A 15124-nucleotide genomic window follows, 5' to 3' on the forward strand; every position below is an offset into this window, starting at 1 on the left:
CTACAAGGAACTTCTCAGGAACATAGGAGCATGTTTTAAGGGCCAGTATAATGAAAAATATATACTTTTTTGAGCTTTACATCATGTTATGTTATTCCCTCATGAAAAACTGGAGAGTTGCTTAGATTTTTTTCATGCATGTTTGAGAATCATTTAATCTCCATGGCAACCATTCAGGGGTTCAGAACGCCTGGGTGGACCTAGCTCCGCCTTCGAGGCGCCACTCCTCCTGAGCTGCAGTTTCCAAGCTCCCGCCTCACAGAGCAGCCCTCTCCTGCTCCTTCAGACTAGCCAGCAGCAATTAGCAAACCTCTGGTGTAGCAGCTCGCCTGCTGAGCTCATTACAGAAGCTGGTTTTCATTGAAACGCTGGTAAAAGCATTGTTAAAGGGTTAATAGAGCAGCCATGTTGTGATGACTTCCTGAAGGCGGAACTTCCAAAAGAGCAGGAGTTCTTAAAGAGACAGAGTGTTAAACGTCTTTTAAGCCATATTTGATACAGCATCAACTGAAGCTAACATAATTACTGATTGTGCTATAAAATGGCACCAATGAAAAAGTTCTAGATATTTCACTTATGAGGAAAAAAGTTCAAGTGAAATAAGCTGTAGGAATTATTTACTAGAACAAGCTCTCATGTCCTGCTTAAAAGTTACATCTAAGTTGATTTAGCTTTTTTCCTTGTATGTTAAGGCAGTTCCACAATAACTGGTCCAAAAATACTTGGTGTAATTTAGTGTTTTTGCAGTGAGACAGCAGGCGACGATGGATGCTGGATAACGACTGGAATGGCTTACGATGGATAGAAACATCTCTCACACTCACACACACGTAGCCCAACATCGCCCAACACACACACATAAAGATATGCAGAGACAAATGCAAAAAAGAAAAACACACACACTTTACGAGACACAGTAACCACCTAGCACGGTCTAACCATCTACTGCAGACATCAGAGAAAGAGCTTAAAGTGCATACAGGAACAGAGGAGCGTCTCCAGCGCTCGGTACCAGTAACAACCGGTCCAACTTATGAGTGACTCCTCCATGTCGGGCGCCACGCACCAGATCCCAGTCAGGACGCAACAACACTGCATAGTTCACATACATTATTGCGGTACGATGTACTGTAGGTCCGGGTCGGTCCGGGACGGGTTAGCCATGGCACTGAAAGCTCGTTGGGTCAGGATCGGAGAAATAAATCCAACACAAGAAGCTCCGGCTGCTTTGAATGAACCACCCTAATGAGGAGCTGGAGGTTCCAACATGGCGGCTTGAAGATGTCCAGTAATCTGATGCATAGAAGGAGGCTGCAGTGACTCCACGCGGCTGGGGCTTTGAGGCGGACGAGGCTCAGTAAGGGGCAAAGAGGACTTGTGGATGAGAGGTCCTGACAGGCCCGGGGGCCGGGCGGAGCAGTGCGGCGGGGAGCGCCTGAGTCTGGAAAAGGGCGGGGTTCGGCGTTGGGCTGGCGCCGTGGTTTGTGCGGTGAGTGAAGGACCCTCCGATGGCGGCGGCTACCGCTGCCAAGTGAGCGGGAAGGATCTGAGCCGTCAGAGGCCGACACTGAGGCTCCTTTCCTAAGATCAGCTTAATCTGGGAGCAGAAGACACGACAAGCATTTCAGTTTGATGAGGAATAATCCAGACACTGTTCAGTTTTTAAGGCAAAATATCAAATGAGAAAAATATTGTAGCCATGTAGCCTACCAGTCTGAAAAACTGTTCAGGTAAAAAGAAAGTCACAGCAAAAACACCAAACCTAACCAAGATTACTCACTAGAGTTGAAATAAGACAAAACTAACTGATAAGCAACTTTTCATCAAGATGCAGTAGCTTGGTTCAATAAGTTCTAGTTCCAGTTATTTTAAATGTACCAGAAACCAGAAATGTTTGGTGAGATTTGGTGTTTTTGCAGTGGCACCATCTTCTGCAGAAAGCAGTTAAATTGTCCAACAAATTCATATTTTCCATCTTTCTTACAGATTATTTTACCTTACAGACCGTTTTGATTACCCGCTGTAGCAGGGTTTATCTGTAGCTAGGTGAACCTATATCTAGGCATAACCCTGGTTAGATTTGGTGTTTTTTTTACAGCGAGGTATAAAAACATCTTTCTGGTCTGGTCTGTACGTTTCTTCCCACAGCTCTGCTGCTGTCTGAAGATAAATGGCTCCTGTGACAAATCATCCAAGCAACACAATCATTTGGTCTATCCAAGAAAACCCTCCCAAATAGATGTTTCTAATCTTAACATAATGGCCAGTTTTTGTGTTTTTGTCATGTAGTTTTATCTGAAAAGCATAAAAACGAAAATCCTCGTGGCGTGGAAATGTCAACGTTATCAGGCTTAATCTTGTGTATCGGTGATGAAAAGGCTGCGTCCTCCCAGCGTAGCAGCCGCCGTCACAGGTTATCAATAAGCGGCTGGCGCGTCGCAGCCCGACGGGAAGCGCTCTGTACTCGGCGCTCATCAGAGGAGCTCCTCTCCGTTAACTCAGTCAATGATGGGTTTCAGAAAAAGCCATTTCCCCCTCACTGATATCCCTGCTGCCTGGTCTCTGCAAACAGTGGGTGTGATGAACGACGTCGTCTTGGGCTTTTTTGTAAGATTAACAGCTCCCCACATTAAACCCACATGGTTCTTTTTATATCTATTGCACGTGACAATCAAAACCTGGAGCCAGAAAAGAGCAACGATTTGCTGCCAGGCCCCAGAAAGTTCAACAACGACCCCGGGTAAATAAAAAGTTATTTCTGCTCTCTCTTTTGATCTGGGGTTTATCAACGTGAGCCGCTTTGATGTGTCAGGCCACAATCCTCAGAATAAGTTAAACCTGACATTTACAATCTCGTTTAAGCAGTAATCGATCCAAGCCTGCATTCCTCCTGCAGCATGCTGGACCAGACAAGCTACTTCTGTCAATAAAATATCCAGGCTTCAAATTAGGCCGCAGCGTTCCTTAATGAACGCGTGCTGGCAGGTGGTCCGCTTATAAAAGCTGACATTTTACCGAGTCAGGTGCGGTTGGCTGGACCGAACGTGACTTATCGAAGACCGCTTCGTGGGGAAGCCCAAAAACTGCTCACTGATTTTCCCTCCAACAAAAATCCTCCCACCACGAAGATGAAACTGCTGCTGGCCTGAGCGGACAAACTCACAGCGGCGTGTCCGGGATGTGAAGGGTGGAAAAAATACTCTTAACATCCAGACTGAACATTTCAGTCTGGAAATGTTTTGAATAATCTCAGAAATTTTCTAAATAAAACAAGAACATTTTTGAGCTCCAAAAGTGAAAAATTTGTTAGAAATGAACTTGGCAACTTTGAAATTTCTGAGTTTAACTCAGAAATGTTTAGATTGATCTGGGACGTTTTCTAGAAAAACGTTGAAATTCGTGAACTCCAAAAGTTAAACATTTTGTAGACAAAAATTTGGAGAAAACTTGGAAATTTCTGAGCTTGGAAAGTTGAATATTTTGAAATTTTGAGATTAATCTCATAAATTTTCTAGAAATAAAGAAATAATTTTTCTTTTTGAACTCAAAAAGTTGAAAGTTTTCTTTAAAAAAAAAAAACCCTTCGAAACTTATGAACTCAGAAAAAAATTGGACATTTCCCTGAAGTTTTCTAGTAAAACTTGGGGATTTCTGAATGCAAAAGTAATTTTTTTTTCTCGTTTGATATGTGGAAAATTTTCCATTTTTGAAACTCAGAAAGTTTTTCTAGAAAATTTCTGGGACTAATCTTAAATTTTGAGATTTTGTTTTAGCAAATTTTCAACTTTTCATTTTTAGAAATTTCATTTTTTTCCCCCAGAAAATTTCTGAGATTAATCCAAAAATTTTGGTGTTTTTTGGTGGAACTTGGTCGGTCGGTCGGCTGATTGGTCGGTCAGCTGGTTGGTTGGTTGGTTGGCTGGTTGGTTGGTCGGTTGGCTGGTTGGTCGGTTGGTTGGTCGGTTGGTTGGTTGGTCACCCGGTTGGTCGGTTGGTTGGTCGGTTGGTTGGTTGGTCACCTGGTTGGTTGGTTGGTTGGTTGGTTGGTTGGTTGGTTGGTCCATTGGTTGGTTGGTTGGTTGGTCCATTGGTTGGTCCATTGGTTGGTCGGTTGGTTGGTTGGTTGGTTGGTTGGTCGGCTGGTTGGTTGGTTGGTTGCCTGGTTGGTCGGTCGGTCGGTCGGCTGGTTGGTTGGTTGGTCGGTCGGTCGGTCGGCTGGTTGGTTGGTCGGTCGGTTGGTCGGTCGGTTGGCTGGTTGGTCGGTCGGTTGGTCGGTTGGCTAGTTGGTTGGTCGGTCGGTTAGCTGGTTAGTCGGCTGGTTGGTCGGCTTGTTGGTTGGTTGGTTGGTTGGTCGGTTGGTTGGTCGGCTGGTCGGTCGGTCGGTTGGTTGGACGGTCGGCTGGTTGGTCGGTTGGTTGGTTGGTCGGCTGGTTGGTTGGTTGGTTGCCTGGTTGGTCGGTCGGTCGGCTGGTTGGTCGGTTGGTCAGCTGGTTGGTCGGTTGGTTGGTGACTGTTTGTCTGCAGAAACTCACCGGCTGTTTGGTCTGGCTTTTCTGCGGTTTGCTGTAGGGACTGTATTTGGGCTTGGCTGGTTTCCCTGCTGCTCGATCTTTATGACGCCGGCTGCTGATGTGCTAAAAGGAAACAAAGGAGAAAAAATTTACATGACATGAAGAAAAGAACCAATTCACTTTGTTTACTTTGAGATTTTATGTTACAGTGAAGAAGAACAAAACATGAAAGATACTTTATTTTTTTCACCATGATTAAATTATTTTAATTAATTGGGGCTGAACAGAGTAGCTATTAATAGTCAGTATCTGTTTTCCAGTAACAGCTCTGAGATTCATGCAAAAGTAAATAAAAAATGAAAATACAACAAAGTCTTGGGGTATAATATAAAGTCGTATGAGAATAAAATCAAAGTATTATCCGAGTAAGTTAGGTAAGTAAGGTAATACTCAAAATAATGTGAGAATAAATTTGTACAAGAAAAAATTCAAAAATAATAAGAATAAAATCACATTTCAACAATAAAGTTATAAAGTTATAATATGAGAACAAAGTCACGTTTTGAGAATAAAGTCATAATGACTATTTTTGTAAAACAACTTTATTTTTTATTTTATTTTGACTATTCTTGAAATCTTATATTTTTTGCGTGGCGCTAATTCTCCATCATAGAAAATGTTAATGGTTCAGATAATGGCAGATTTTCACTCAACAACTAAATAAATTTGAACAAACATTCAACATTCAACATTCTCAGTTATTATTAACATTTGAAACAAAATTACTACTTTTAAACTTCCTGAATATGAAAATCTAGAGACATCTTCAGACATTTGGTTTAAGACAATAAACTATTTTGTTAAATATTTGATTAAAAACGTGCATATTCTCATTTCAAGCGTGATTAATCTGATAAATCTGTCGTTAAAAGTGACTGTAAATGAGGTGACGGTGTTAAACGTAAAGAAGTGTGGAGCAGTAAGAACATCTCCAGCTGAAGAATAAAAGCTGATTGCCTCTGGACGTCCACGACTACTTTCCACATTTTCATGGCCGACTGTGTAACCACGGCAACGGAGTAAGAAACACGAGGCAGAAGTCAGTGTTGTTGATATCGTTTAACCAGCAGGCGACCATTGAGTGTGCAAGAAAAAAAAAAAGAAAACCTAATCGTTGTTTTTTCCACATGAATCTGAAATTTAACAGCAACGGCATTAGATAAAAAAATAAGAGAATAAAATCTGTGAGATACAGAGAAAAAAAACATAAATAATCTGTAGAGAAGACAACCTAAATGAGAGAAAACCATAGCAAGTCCGATTTAAACACGGAGAAGAAAACACTGGTCAGACTTAACCAAAATAACTTTTGCAATATGTGGAAAAAATAGAGACACTGCGCATTAGAGCTCCAGTTTGTAACTTTTATAAACAATTTTTATAAATGTTTGTTAAAACAGTCACAACGTTGTGAAACAGATAATGTGAAAAAAAATCAAACTCCTTCCTGGGGTCCTGCTATCTGCAGAAATACACAGCTTGGTCAAAAACAACCAATCAGAGCCAGGGGGAGGGTCTTAGTACTGACAATCATTCTCCTGTACGCGATGCTCACTGGTGTTTACAGGAGCTAACTAGCCATGCTAATTAGCCTAACCTGTTACTGTTTATCCAGTAAAGGTGGGTAAATGGTTTTCCTGAAACGGCAAGTTGGCCGTTAGCATAATTAGCAGTGTTTACACGAGGTTAACTGACAGCGCTAAGACCCTCCTCCTGGCTCTGATTGGTTGTTTTTGACCATTCAAAACCATAGTGACAATTTTAATAAATATTTTCAAAAAAATGTTACATACTGCAACTTTAAAAATTACATTCAAGTAAAAGTAAACAGTACAGTGTAGTAAAAGTAAATTTTTTGTTCTGTTACTCGAGTAAATGTAACTAGTTCCTACCCAACTCTGACCATCTCTATACTGAAACATGGTGGAGGCATCATCATGCTATGGTGATGTTTTTCTTAAGTTTAAACTGAAATGTTGGTCAATTAAATGGAAAATCAGTTGAGTTGAATGTTCAGAAAATCCCAATTTAAAAAATATTTGGTGATTTCTTACTGTAATGTGACTCAAGGTTTGAAATTTTAAGGAGGATAAAAACGTTTTCAAGGCTCTTTAACTAAAGGGAACTGAATTATAAGACCTGATTAAAACATCCAAACTTTTCCTTTGTGACCCAGTTACATTTATTTCTCCCTCATCAGTTTTGATGTCAATTAAAAGCATGGAAATAAATGTAAATATCTTGAAAATATTGAAGGGTTTAGATGAGTTGACACTTTTTCCATGTACTTCCTGGCTAACTGGTGAGAACTGTTCCAGCTTTATGGGTTTATTGAGCCTCCCATGGTTTGATTTATTAGCATGTTGCTAAATAGCGAGGAGAATGTGGCTTTCCTCCTGCTGAAATATGACAAACAGCTGTGTGGTCAGTGTGGGTACATCCCGTTACCAAACACCTGATTTACGCCCCGGTTTAAATTTCTCCAATCCTCGCAGGCGGTCGTACATTCACGCTTTTGTTTTGGCTTGGAACTGCTTCATAAATTTTGCACGGTGCGGGACGCGTCCGGTTTGTGGGGAACCTCTGCTCTTCAGACGTGAACATTTAAAAAGAGAAACATCAAGGTTGGCTCTGAAAACACCGGGCCGATTTCTGACGTAAAACAAATCAAACGAAGGTTTGGCACCAAACTGCACAGATCGAGAAATGAAGATTTAACCTCGTATATATAAAATACTGCATTGGTTTGCTTACACTTACTAATCAATCAGATTGATCTACACTTTTCTGTTCCAAGGGTGCAACAATTACACAACGTACAGCTGCAATGATAAAAAAAAAAAAATTTTAAGCACAAGTTTGAATTTATTTTGGATTTTCTCTCCATCAAAATATACATACAACCAAAAAATCAATAACCACGTGTATTTAAGCGCCTGCGCTGTTTTTCAAAGCCGTGTACCCCAAAACGGATAGAAACACTTAAAATGTAAATTCTGCATAAAATGAATAATAAATAAAGACAAAGTAAAACTGACAACGGCTCACATTTTACCTAAAGAGAGATTAATTACAGAAAAATCTGAGTAGCGTTAAACATGTTGTAAGGATTTCTGGTGGGTTGGAGGGAAAATATGGAGAAATTATGAGTAGCTAAAGATTCTTGCTCTGTAGTTTACAGACTTGAAAAGAGGGGAATCCTTTCACCCCAACATGACTCTTCTGCATACTATCCCTCATTCTGCCTAATAATACACGGACGGCTCAGCCAGCGGAGCTGCGTTACAGCAGCCTGTGTGTCAGTTTCAGTATTCAAAGACATCATTTGCATAAAGTACGGGGTTGTGCTCTGATTTATTATTTCCTGCCTTATCCTCCTTCAGCTGATGCAACAGCACACATGAGGGAGGCGTGTCGGCTTCCCACAGAAAGCGCCACGTTGAGCCTCCATGAAATATTTTGACATGTTATGCAAATGTGAATTATTTATTGTGTTAAACAATTTCTCCGGCTCAATTCTGTGAATTTCAAGATGACATACTTGCATGAGAAACACAGTATTTGGTTTAAAAAAAAAAAAAAAAATTCAAAAAGAACAAGAAACAATAAAATTAGCATTGAAATTCTGCCTCAGTTTAAAACCAGAGCCCAGTTTCCAGTCTGTGCAGCAGAAGCCTGTGAATCTCACCTGCTTTAGCTGAGTCTCTGAATTGACATGCACGTCACACGTCTCACAGTAAAAGGTTTTGTTCTGCAGGCCAGTTGATGATTTGGAGGATGAAGCCAATTTGCTTTTGACTCCCGGTCGAGGGAAAGACTTGATGGAGCCCACGCCGCTGCGGGCCTCCAGCATCGTCTTGTGCTTCGTGCCTGCGGGTCAGAACAGGAAACGAGACGTGTCACAACATGATTGTCACCTCTGGAGAAACAGCCGGAGGGAGCGAGGGAGGAAAAGAAGTTCAAATACGAGGCTCGCCGCTGCTGCTCAGGCAATTTCTGGAATACGAGAATCAGAGTTGAAGCTTGTAAATTATCCTAAAACATCCGCGATCAAAGACTCGCCATTTTAAAAGCTACATATTTGACCTTTGAGCTGCGTTTGACTCAGGAGAGACAATTACTAACCCACAAAGAAACGGGGTTAGGGGAGCGCTCTAAAGGTTTCTAAAGTTTTTATTGGAAATAGAAAACGTGCAGCTCTGAAGCTCTTTAGCCTTTTGACCTGAACAGCATGAAAGTCAGAAAGGCTCATATTTATGACAGCAAAAGAAACACACAGGCTGCTAACAGGGTTTGTAGTTTCTCTAGACACCAACTGGAACTAAACTGAGTTTGACATTCTGTATTATTATTATTATGAAATAGAATTGCATCATTACAGAGGAAAAAAACAAAACCCACGTTACTAAAAACCGACCGATGCTGTTTGACACAGTTACAAAAAAAAACATCAACAGCCTCTGAAACAACACAGAAGAAGAAAAAGAGAAACGTTGTAACATCAAAAGTTTAAACTTGACCAATTATGACTTTATTTTAATATCAGGTGGCATTCAAGTTTGAAAAGGCCGCATGTATTCCAAATAAACGCGTTTATTTTTGGCTCCATGTGCTGGATCTGTTTCTGAGAGATGGATAACTTTCATTTATTATCAACTGGATCTGCATGACAAGCAGAACAAGTAGCCGGACCGGGCCGGTGTGATCCATGGACGATAAAGTAGATTATTTCCAAGCGACCAAGCAGCATGTAAACGCACTGTGTTCTTCTAAACCAGCGTACTGATTTGTACTGCGGGCCAAAATCGTCGAGTTGAAAACAAACCATATTTAGGCCACGTTGGCTGTGATGAAGCCTGTTTCTGAGAAAAAAAGTTGCTGGAGATTTATGGCCCTACTTAAAACGACATGCAAAAACAAAAAATACAACTAATAAAAGAAAAGGACTTGTTTTGTACCTAAAATATTCTGTTTTAGATTTGTAACAGAAAATCCAATACAAGGACAAACACAAAAACTGACAGTATTATCAGAAATGTTATTTTTAATATTTTTCTCCACTGGTTGGTCCATTAGAGCATCAACAAATATCAGTAAATCTGAAAATATGATTAAATGCAGTTACTATGTGCAGTTTCAGTTACGTTTTTCAAGAGCAGTATTTATGTTTGTGGCCCCATGAATACTGTTCCATGTAGTCATAGCCATACAGTCACCTAAAAAATAAGTATTAAATAGTTTGTTAATCATAATTTTTATCATTCTCACCAAATATTGTGATATTTTATACACCAGTTCATCCTTGCAGTGATTGTTGCAACATCTCCACCATAAAACATGTTCAGTAGTGATTACATCACATAAGAGGATATAAAACCTCAGGAGAAGATAAATATAGTTTACATTTCTATATATTTTTATTATATATATGAAGTCACAAGTTGCACATTACTAAAACTGGTAATTAGCATTCATGCTACCAACATATCAGGTCACTTGCAAAAGGAGTTCAATCTCCAAACTGTCAAAAGTATCAACCCTTTAATAAATGGTACAATTTCTGTCTGAATGGTACAAAGACTAAAAATGACTGACAGAACAAAAGATGTCAGAGAAAACCCCAGCTGTTTGGTTATGAAAGGAACTTGTTCTCTCTTCTGAATCAGAGCTGCGTTCTGCACAAGGTGGTGTAACTATTAATCTGTCTGAGCTCAGATGAGAGTTTTATTGTGTAGGAGTTTCTGTGACAGTCATGCTGGGAATCCTGCAGATAAATATTAAAATGTTCCAAGAATTTCCTTTTTATATAAATCATCTGGATGCTGGTGGTTGTGCAAAGCAACAGACTCATTCGTGTGTTGAAACATTTTGTTGGCAGAGGGATTTGAAACATTATTTCTATACAGGGCTGCTGGAAACGTGCATCATGATTTAAGACGTTATCAGCAGATAGGTACACTACAAAAACATAAATATTACCAAATACTTCTGTCTAGTTTCTATTGCAAATATCTTATTACACTTGACATAAGACAAAACTAACTTACAAGTAATTTTTCAGCAAATTAGAAGAGCTTATGTCAATAATTTCTTAAAATTTATGAAAAAGTTCTTTCACTGCAAACAAGAGAAAATGTCTTGTTATAAGTGAAATAATTTATCACTTTTTCATCAATATTAAGCAATTATTTACTTAAACAAGCTCAAATATCTTGTTGAAAACTTACAATTTATTTTTTTCTAATTTCAGGTGTAATAAGATACTTACACAGGAAACTAGACAAAAACACTTGGTGATATTTTGAGTTTTTGCAGTGTAATTATTGATTTGTTTTTTGTACGACGTCCTGTCAAGCTGGTGACTTTAGTTTTCCTGTTTTATCCACAGTTTTCACTCCACGTTGTTCTTTATGTATTTTTAAACAGTTAAAAGGCACCGTGGCTAAACTTTAAACTGCTGCAGTGCAAGTTACTCCACAGGGTGTTGCTAGGTAACCAAACGTTACTTCACAAGCCGCTGCTAGGTAACCAAAAGTTACTTCACAAGCCGTTGCTAGGTAACCAAAAGTTACTTAACAAGCCGTTGCTAGGTAACCAAAAGTTACTTAACAAGCCGTTGCTAGCTAACCAAAGCTTCCACCAGGCTTTCTTTCTTGTTCGGCTTTGGATTAGAGTTCAGTAAAATCATTGAATCATCTATCAGATTTATTATCTATTGATATTGATCACATATCTATCGCGGTACATGTTGTTATTGATCTATTGATCGGCCCTGTTAGTGACCATATGCATTTCTTATATGAACAAACTTAAAAAAAAATCTATATTTGAGATATTTTTCTCTCTTTAAGCCTAAATCTTATTTATGAAATTAGAAATAACTCATGCAGCAGATCAAGTCTTTATATTGGTTTTTCTTCTTACCAGTATTGTGAGCGTCAAGCTGCGATGCAGAGTTGACCGCCACTTTGCAGAGCGAGCAGTAAAGGAGGCGCCGGGCTTTCTCCTCCTCCGTCTCCATCTCCGTGTCCGTCTCCGTCTCGGCTTCGGCCTTCTGCTCCGCCTGCGTCTCTGACGGCGAGTTTGTTTTCAGCAGCTTCTCCTCTCCGTGAGAAGCCACGGTGGCGTCGGAGGCGGCCGCGTCACCTGGAGCTTTCAGAGAGCTTAACGGCTCAGGTGAGGATGCAGCTGGGGTCGCCGTGGGGTTCGCTGGCCTGATCAGGGGGGATGCCGTTGATCCAGAGATGGCATCTGTGGGAAAATAAGTGGAAATTATGTTTAGTTTAGGGCTGAAACTACAATTATTTTAGTAACCGATTATTAAATTTGGATGATTAATCAAATAATCGGATAAAAAAATCGGAACATTTTGCAGATTTTTCATTTAAACATTAGAAATGCATTAAAAAAATCCCACCATTGTGAAATAAAAAATAGTGATAGAAAGGGAATATGTCAGACACAAACTCTCCTGTCTGTCTGGAGAGAACAGAAAGCGATGTGGTTTGTCCCAAGAAGAGTTTCTGCAGTGAGAGTCTGTTGAGTGGAGAAAATCAAACTTTTATCCCCTCCAGGACAAAAATAAACGACCTTCCTGCTTTGCTTTGCCAGACGTGCATCAGTGTGTAAAGAAACAGACAGATCTGGTCCTGTTGTAGCAGCTTTTGAAAAATGTTGAGCAAATAAACAGATAAAAAAAAAAGCTTAGCATGTTTTAAATCAATGAAGGGGTTTACAAATCACAGGATGTTTCTGTTTGTCTGATTCAAAATAAACTTGATGGTTAGTTCCTCATGTTTTCTGAAATTGGATGTGAAAATGTTTTGGCACAGAAAATAAAACCACGAGTCTAATTGTACATTACTTATAATTAAAGCAACAGCAACACAACATAAGGCTCAGTTTCACCTCATTTATGAATTTATTTAACAGAGTGAAACCTGAAGCGATCCCCATAAATAATGAGCAATAATACATTCATAAATTATGAGATATTTGTATTCTTTCCATTTTGTTCCCATGTTTTTTTTAATTATTACTGATGACACTAATGAGGCACAATAATGAAATTAATTCCCCTAAGCAAAAATAATAGTCTGTGAAAAAACCGACTAATTTTATTCAACATAATGTGGAGGACATAAAATTGCTGCTGCTTCCTAAACCATAGAAAATTTAGCTTTGAACTTCAAATAGACCAATTTCTGTAATTTCTGTGAGCATCATTCAGATACAGCCTGTTAAATTTAAACCTTCAGGGCTTTTTGATCAAGACAAAACCGAAAACTTTGATCCAAACAAAGGTTTCAGTTCGGGGTTTCATTACTGATAACGTCCAATCTTATGTTTTGGTCCATTTTTAAAAAATATTTTGCTTTTACTTAATTAGTATTTTAATCTAAATGTGATAGTAGTTTTGTTTTCAAGTAGATCAATTAATCAAATGATAAATTAAAATGAGCTCAATAATTTCCATTTTCTTGATTTGCTGTTCTTCTCGTTTCTCTCTTTCTACCAAAAACTGGACAACAAAATTCTTCAGTCTGGTTTATTGGTCTCAACCAGCCCTTTTCTTGAAGGACAGCTTTGTTTCTAGAGGCTTTATTATTCATTTTATTTGTTGTGTTATTTATTTTGGATATTTAAAATGTCTTCCAGTTCTAGTGTTAAATGTTCATTAGAATGTCATGTTTATTGATAATGTATCTGTTCTTCCACTATTTACATTACATCACTTGAAAATGTTCTCAAAACAGCAATATTATCGTTTATCGCAATAATTCCTGGAACGATTTATCATCCAATAAAATTTGTTATTGTGAAAGACCTACATATACAAGTCACAAAAACACATCTTACCAAATAGTTTCTAGTGCAAATATCTTATTACACTTGAAATAATAATTATTTGCAAACTGTTTCCTGTTTGCACTGCAAAAACACAAAATATTACCAAGTATTTTTGTCTAGTTTCCAATGCAAATATCCTGAATACAACTGAAATTAAAGAAACTTACAAGTAACTTGTCAGCAAGACATAGGAGCTTGTTTTTACTAAATAATTCCTTAATGTTGATGAAACAATACTATTTCCATTTCACTTATAATATTGGAAAAATGTCTTGATAAAAGAGAAATAATCTGCTAATATAACTAGAACGTTTTCATCAATATTAAGAAGTTATTTACTGGTTTTGTACTGAAAAGTTACTTGTAAGTTAGATTTCTCTAATCTCAAGTGAACTAAGAAATGAGACAAAAATACTTGGTAATGTTTTGTGTTTTTGCAGTGTAAACAAGAAGCAGTTTTCAAAGTATTGCTGTAAGCCAATGCTTTGTTACCCACATCTAAAGTTAATCTTGATATTGCATATTTATAACGTAAAGCTGTGAATCTGCACCGTGTCCAACACCTCGAGCTGCTCCACCCTGACAGAAATGTTTGTTTATCATTTTCCAAGAACAAAGACGGCAGCGGATCGATACATTCGACTCATAAAAACAACACCACGCGTCCCGGCCGTTGAATACAGAGGGACCGCAACGGGCTGCAACGTTTCCAAAAAATGAAATTCCTCCTCGTCGGCGCCGGCTGATCGATGCCGACGCCTCAGACTTCTCCGCACTGCAGCGTCACCGAATGAAGAGCCGCGAGCCCGGAGAGCAAATCAATAGTGAATTATGTCACGCTGGTTTTGTGGACCATTAGATACACGGCCGTTATTTATCCCGGCACAGTTGGTGCCACAAACACCTTGTAAAGGCGACAGTTTAACAAAGATCGCCACAGTCGAACGAAATCAGAAACGCAAGCAGGAGATGATAAATTAGGCTTCTGAAAGTATCAGAAATTATCTAAATAAAGTGGTAAAATTTGTGATGATACCGCTCTCGCTCTGAATGAGCGCCTAATAAACATATGGAAACGCACACACTGTGATATTTACTTTTACTATCTGAGTGTTTGCGAGCATCCAATCCATTAACCTCCTGAAATGGCTCTGAGGCACATTTTTACCCATAATGCTCTCCTTTTACACCTGACTGACCCCAGCTATAAAATTTGCAGCTCCATCATAAAACCCGCTGCAGCTTTTGAATGCAGATCTTCGCAGGAGTCAGCGGAGGATGAATATACAAGGACTGCTTCAAAATGCAATGAGGCTGTGGTTTATGATGGTAAAAATATGCTATAAAGTCAGAACATATTTCAAGAAACACCCCATTTTACCCCACAGAGTGAAAGACTTTAGGCTGGAGTACGACACCAAAGTTAGAAACTGCAATTTGGGAATTTCATGCGGCACCGAGAACCATTCTCTCCATCGATAAAATTTAACCAAAATGAACAGCATCTTACAAATCTACCTCCTACATACTTTAGCATAAAAAAATCACTTATTCTTTCTTTTTAAATACTTTGCTGAACCATTTAACTCTTATTTTCAGGTCAAAGTTGGAAGTGGTAATGAAGTTCTTCTGCAGTCGAGCAAAATCTGCAACTTCAGTAAATTACATTCTATGTTTAGAAAAGTGTAAACAACAAAAGAGAA

The 15124-nt window shown here is 38.9% G+C and overlaps 1 protein-coding gene across 1 annotated transcript in view; it reads right to left on the reverse strand.

The window, feature by feature from the left end:
* Positions 1-461: 461 nt before the first annotated feature.
* LOC103153898 (zinc finger protein 385D-like) overlaps positions 462-15124 on the reverse strand; it is an 84719-nt gene continuing 70056 nt past the window's right edge. Inside the window, exons 5-8 of the mRNA XM_007574983.2 lie at positions 11496-11822; positions 8260-8441; positions 4533-4634; positions 462-1597 (exon numbers count right to left, since the gene is read on the reverse strand). Coding sequence (XP_007575045.2) covers positions 1355-1597; positions 4533-4634; positions 8260-8441; positions 11496-11822 — 854 coding nt within the window. The 3' untranslated portion in view covers positions 462-1354. The remainder of the gene's footprint in view (positions 1598-4532; positions 4635-8259; positions 8442-11495; positions 11823-15124) is intronic.

The sequence above is a fragment of the Poecilia formosa genome, unplaced genomic scaffold (assembly GCF_000485575.1).
Source record: "Poecilia formosa unplaced genomic scaffold, Poecilia_formosa-5.1.2 Scaffold366, whole genome shotgun sequence".
In the NCBI taxonomy this organism is placed as follows: Eukaryota; Metazoa; Chordata; class Actinopteri; order Cyprinodontiformes; family Poeciliidae; genus Poecilia; species Poecilia formosa.